Source organism: Brienomyrus brachyistius, chromosome 7 (genome assembly GCF_023856365.1).
Source record: "Brienomyrus brachyistius isolate T26 chromosome 7, BBRACH_0.4, whole genome shotgun sequence".
Taxonomy (NCBI): Eukaryota; Metazoa; Chordata; class Actinopteri; order Osteoglossiformes; family Mormyridae; genus Brienomyrus; species Brienomyrus brachyistius.
This window is the reverse complement of record NC_064539.1, coordinates 26,037,211-26,043,391: the sequence shown is the minus strand read 5'-3', so window position 1 is coordinate 26,043,391 and position 6,181 is coordinate 26,037,211. Positions and strand designations below refer to the sequence as shown.

Sequence of the window (6,181 nt, the reverse complement as noted above, 5' to 3'; positions counted from 1 at the left end):
ACATGGTTAATCCCTTTCAGCCCTACTCAGACACACACATGCACACATATATACAGAATGGAGAACGTAGCTTGTCATCCGAGTACACGGTAAAGCCACTTATCCGGCAATGCGGGGGCAGTTTGTGTGATACGTTTCACAGAACGAAAACATAGCAGTCTAATGAAAATATTACAAGACTACCAACACACAAAAAAGTTAGATGCCCCAAAGTCCATGGGATACAAAAAAGCCCCCAAAAGTCAAAGGGGGGGGGGGCATTGCACTGGACCAAGCTACAATTGTCACAAGTTAAGATGTACCTGGATTTATGGGAACTGTATGGAGAACACAAGCACAAACAGGTTATGTACAAAAATGACCAAAAATAATTTATTTATTGGAGATATACAACTGCAGCATGTATTTTGTGAAGTTAGTAGTTAAAATGGAAATTATTTGAGTTTATCATTGGATAAAGAAGCTTAATGACAATAATAGTATAATCAGGGTAGAGCAGAGTGACTTGTTCATATAAAATTAGATACTGAGTAATTGAAAAATATGTAAAATTGAAAGACTGAATAGAGGCAAATGATGGATTAAGACAAAACAATTCCTTTGGTTCAGCAGTATAGAACATAACATTTTCCTCACTTTAAATAACAATAATAATAATAATGCATTCTATGCATTATCCTTTATTTACTCCAAACTGAATCAGGAATTTGCTATAATTTTCTGGTAAGCATAATTTTAATTACATAAGCAGTTTTCTATACATATAAATTGTTATAAACCCTGAAATACACAATTCCCTTACAACTGTTGAAATCAACAATAAAAACAATTAGCAATACAAATCCAGCAGATTGCAACTTGACCTGAAATTCAAATAGTGCTGCTCAATATATGGCTCTATGAAAAATCTTAATTCAAAACAAGCATCGTTCTGAGACTTTATATATGCATATATACATGTGTGCGTGGGTGTGTGTGTGTGTGTGGTTTCAGTGATAATCACAAGATGTCAAACTACATGGGTCCATTGAGCTTTAAGGAGACTGACGATCCCTCAATGTTCCCTTCAGTGATTTTTGAAACAAAGTCCAATGTCAAAGGCTATATTTCTGTAAACAGAATGAAAATAAAGGCACATTTAGTAACTGAAACAATGGAATACACCAAGGCTAATAATACTACACATGCTGATATACAAAAATTCTTTAGAACAATGCCAATCTTGGGTTTTCATAGATTCCATTTTTTTGGTGACAGTGTGGGCAGTGGTGGCTTAATGTTTAGGGAAGTGCACTTATGATTGAAAGATTACTGGTTCGGATCTCCGACCAGAAAGGCACTGCTGAGCAAGATACCACCCCCCCAAGCACTGCTCCCTGGGTGCTGAATTAGCTGCCCCCTGCTATGTCACATTGTCACATATGGGTTAAATACAGAGAACACATTTCGTTGTTGTGCACTGTGGTGTGTCAACGATGACCACTGATCACTAAAAATGACAGGTAAATATGTTATTAAAGCTATTTCAATAGATAGAAATTTTACTATGCAATTCATCATTGTGTTACAAAATAGTAGTACTCAAAGGCAATGTAATTGTGCAATCTCCTAAAGTCTGTATTGGTAAGTTGTTCCTAATCAATGTGAGTAGGGCTGAATGAAAAATTGGCCTTGGGCTTTGAGGTCCCCCACGATAAAGATTTCCAACCAGCCAGCCAGATGGTCGGTCTAGCCTCATGTTGTATGTTTGACAACTGTACACACAGGAAAATATTAATTCCCCAATATATCCTAAAAATTCCCAGAATTTGTATCCCTAATATACAGTATGCAGTATACTAGGGAGTATACAATAGTAAGGAACAAGATTATTAAAAGCTATTAAAATTTTATATAGCACGTTATATTTTGAGGCAACTGAACCATTTAATATATCAGATTAAATAAAATTCCTGCAATTGACAACACACTTCATGGCAAAGGCAGATCATCCAAGGGTCTCTGCAAAGTGCATTTTCAGCGTTAACTTATTGAACCTGCTGTATTTTCTCCATGTCTGCAACATGTAATCTTTCAGCAACACCTGCATTATTCAAAGGGTATGCCAGCCATCAAGTAAAATGGATCACTTATATGGTATACAAGGTCGGGGAGATGAATGCAACATTCTGAGAATTAAATTTCTTTTAATATTATAGGCTGTCTCTTTATTGACAAACTCCCCTTTACTTTGGAACTGGGATTCATATATAAAGCAGAATCATATTTAGAATATGTTCACTGATGACATTCCAGCATTGTGAGCACTAATAGTACTAGGATCTGACTTTGGAGTACAGTAGGGATGTTCCCTAGACTAGACCCTCTTTACCTCATCCAATATTTATTTGTTGTCTGTCCTCTATATATCAGTGTCCCTGGTCGATTCAGCAGCCCGCGCCAAACCGTCTGCCATCAGTGCTTCTTCTAAGCTCTTCCGTGCCTGATGGACCTTCAGTTCCTGTTCCCTATCAAGAGAATGCAAAAAAAAATGGGTTCTGGAATCTTGGAACCATTCCATGGAGTAATGAGCCCTAAAATGTAACGGAGACAAATTTGTTTTCCCTTTAATTCACTAATAATAATAATAATATTAAACCTCTGTATATTTCATCAGCACATTATTTGTTTGATTAATCCGTTCACATACGACACATTTCACAGCTGGCATATTCTCTACGAAATCGAAAGACTAAGAAAACTAAGCAGTATTAATCCTTTCACAGCAATCACGGGAAAACTAGCAGTAATCTAGTACACACATATTCACATACAGCCATCATATTCTACACACAAAAAACAAGTGGGACTGTTTCCTTTATATATAAAAAGTACTCTGACATCCAATAATTTACATAGAAATATATATATATATATATATATATATATATATATATATATATATATATATATATATAGAGAGAGAGAGAGAGAGAGAGAGAGAGAGAGAAATATATAAATATATATGTAATTTCTTGATGGAAATTGTTACTGCTATATATATATATATATATATATATATATATATATATATATATATATATATATTTATTATGTACTATTGTATTTTTTTTTAACTACAGCTAACTACATTTTAAAGGAAATGATTAATATCCATTTTCGTCCTATACATCCTCTAATGAAGACTCCATATGGTCACGGTGAGTTTATTTTCTAACATCTCCATCATCTTTACTAGTCGGAGTAGCATGTTCTTACCGAATGTCTTCATCTGTAACAACGAAAGCTTTGCAGAGTGGCTGTGACGTGTTTAGCCAGACGGCTGGGTTCTTCTCTGCGGCAGCTGACGTCTGACCCGTTATGGGGTTTGAGCTCATATGAAGAGCACTGGCGATGGCTGACAGTAAAGTTTCATCTGTGGTAGCTGGTCCAACACCTGAAAAATTCGAGTTCCAGATCGTCATCACGGGTTGTTTCATCGGTGAAATGAAATTTTAAAAAACATTAACGTAAATAAAGGAGGCATTACTTTGTAAACCTTTAGGAAGCTCCATGCTTCTCAGAACCTCCTCCGTTACATCTGATGACCTCAAACCCTTTAATCGCTTCTCCCAAAAAAGCTGCAAACGAAAAGATTTAGAGAAAAGGTTGGTCGTTTGGATAGTGGAAATTTAGAACCACCTGTCCTCTCACCACTTTGAGTTTTTACAGTCCCAATTTTGCACATATACTAAGTTTAAAATTTGCAATGCACCCAGGGGACACAGGAAATGTGGGGGGGGGGAGAGGGGTGAATTTGTTTTAATTTGAATTCATTCATCACCTAATAAATGAAGCTTTGTATTTCATATAATATATACGTAGGAATTTGGGAAATTACCCCGTAACCTAACAATGGTAATATACACAAAACTTGTTGAATGTATGGTCATTAGCTATTAAGGCACTGCTTATAAATGATCTCATTACTGATCAGGATCTTGTTTTAAACTTAGTTTAAGCAAGACTACAACGTTCCTTTAATTGAATTTGCTTCTCCTGGGTATACTTATAACACTAAATCCAGTCTGAAACAGAGGTGGTGGTGTTGCTGTTCTCTTTCATTGCAAACCAGATATCACAGAGAAATTAGGATACAAATTCAACACATTTGAATTTATGGTCTTTAATGTAACTAGCACAGCGATAAGTATCACTCTTACAGATGCCACTGTATTGTTTATAAGCCTCCTGGCCCTTACAGTGACTTCATAAAGGAATTCACTGATTTCTTAAAAAGCTTGATCATTCTTGTGGATAGTTTTCATTGTTGGGGATTTTAATATTCATATGGAAAATGATACTGATCCTCTCAGGAAAGCCTTCATCTCCATATTTGGTTTTACAGATAATGTCATAGGGTTTACTCATCTGTTTAATCACACTCTAGATTCGGTTCTTAGTTGTGGTATTTTCATGGAACATGTGTAAATCTTCCCACTGAACCCTGCTAATTCTGACCATGCAATGGTGACATTTCAGATTCAGACAAAGACAACTCCTACTTTGAGTGCTACTCCAGTCATTTAATCGGTCCTTCCACTGCTGCAGCCCTTGTCTACACTTCCACACGTTTCACACACTGTTGAGGCTGAACTGGGAATTGTGCTCGAAACGCTTAAGCAGGCATTCGGTAGCAGTCTAGACTGTGTTGCTCCACTAAAACGAAAACCACTTAGGAACAAGAAACATGCATCTTGGCATATAGACCAAACACAGGAGCTTAAGCAAGACACATATAAGCTCAAACGTACGTGGTGTATCACTAGGCTAGAAGTGTCCCAGATTACCTGGAAGGAAAGTGTCTCAAGATATAGACTAGGGTCTAGGGTCAGGTCCACATACCCCACATGCTGACGGAAAATAATCACGTGTTCTTTACTACAGAGTATGGCCACAAATCTGTAGTGATAAACACTCCTATAGCCTATAGTTATTTTCCAGTACCATGGGGGGGGGGGGGGGGGGGGGGGGCTACCTGGCGATGCCTAGAGAAGAACGATCATCATTTTCCTGCAGAGAGCTCCAGTGTTATTAAACAGTCTGCCAGCAACCGTCCGAGATTCACAATAACTCCCGAAGTCAAGGCTAAAAAGTCATTTGTTTAGTGTAGCATATGGTGACAAAGCTGATAGGTAGTTCTCATCCCTGGCTGTTGTTGTAGTCTGTGGAGCAGAGATGGTTGGAGATCAGTGTCATTGATTTCGGATGAACTGGGTGTCCAATGAGGTCACTCTGGCTTCACGTCTCCCATGTGTTGCTGGAATGCTGGCGCTCAGGGATTCTTCATGCTTGTGTTCCCTCCCACCTCGCCCACCTTGTTAAGCTACCACAGCTAATTAGACCTGCGGAGCCTCCCCATCTCCATACCACACTACAGAAAACCTTATATAATATTTGTCACACAGTGTTATTAATGCCCTGTTCAGTTCTCTGGGAGCTCCTGATGGTGGGCAATTCCCTGCCTGCCCACCCAACCTGACTACACATCTGCTGCTGGACCACACTACCCCTCCATCCCATCAAAGAAAGCAGCTTCTTCACCTGCCAGTCCTGATTAGCAGAACCTTCCACATTTATACCTGGACTATACACAATTTTATTTAAAAAAAATGGGACTTTACTATTTCAGACTTTCTTTTCGATCCTTGGAGGTTGGGCTCCTGCTTTATGTCTGGTTCCTCCCAAGGTTTCTTCCTACTACGAAATTTTTCTTTGCTACTGTCACCTCTGGCTTGCTCTCTGCGGGCACTGGGAAGGGACAATATAAAGTGCTTTGAGAATAATATTGTGAAAATGCACTATATAAATAAATTTGGGTTGACCTGAATTGAATAACGAAGAATAATAATTCACCAATTGCCAACAGTTTACAGTGTGACATTTCTAGACTAGCTAGTGCCAAATGGTAGTGTGGCCACGCAAATCACGGTACCCTCGGCTGAGTGATTGCACCACAAGACACGATTTCGATTAAGTGCATTTTCAGTGTATATTTAGCAGGGACTTAATGGCCATGCTTCCATAAAATGCATGGTTCAGTAAAAACCTCGGTTTTGGGTTCATGGTTCGGTGCGATGTTCGGAGAGCAGGGAAAACAGAATTTGCTTTGAAATTATTTATTAATAAAACTGCAAACACC

General features: G+C 38.2%; 1 protein-coding gene across 3 annotated transcripts in view; it reads right to left on the bottom strand.

Moving 5' to 3' along the window:
* Positions 1 to 345: 345 nt before the first annotated feature.
* The window catches only part of mbd2 (methyl-CpG binding domain protein 2), a 30,305-nt gene continuing 24,469 nt past the window's right edge, over positions 346 to 6,181 (bottom strand). For 2 of the 3 annotated variants that reach the window (XM_049020855.1, XM_049020852.1), the window contains 3 exons: positions 3,530 to 3,620; positions 3,259 to 3,436; positions 346 to 2,507 (listed from right to left, as the gene is read on the bottom strand). In XM_049020855.1, the coding sequence (XP_048876812.1) occupies positions 2,402 to 2,507; positions 3,259 to 3,436; positions 3,530 to 3,620 (375 nt within the window). In that variant the 3' untranslated portion in view covers positions 346 to 2,401. The remainder of the gene's footprint in view (positions 2,508 to 3,258; positions 3,437 to 3,529; positions 3,621 to 6,181) is intronic. The other variant, XM_049020853.1, reaches the window with a different exon arrangement.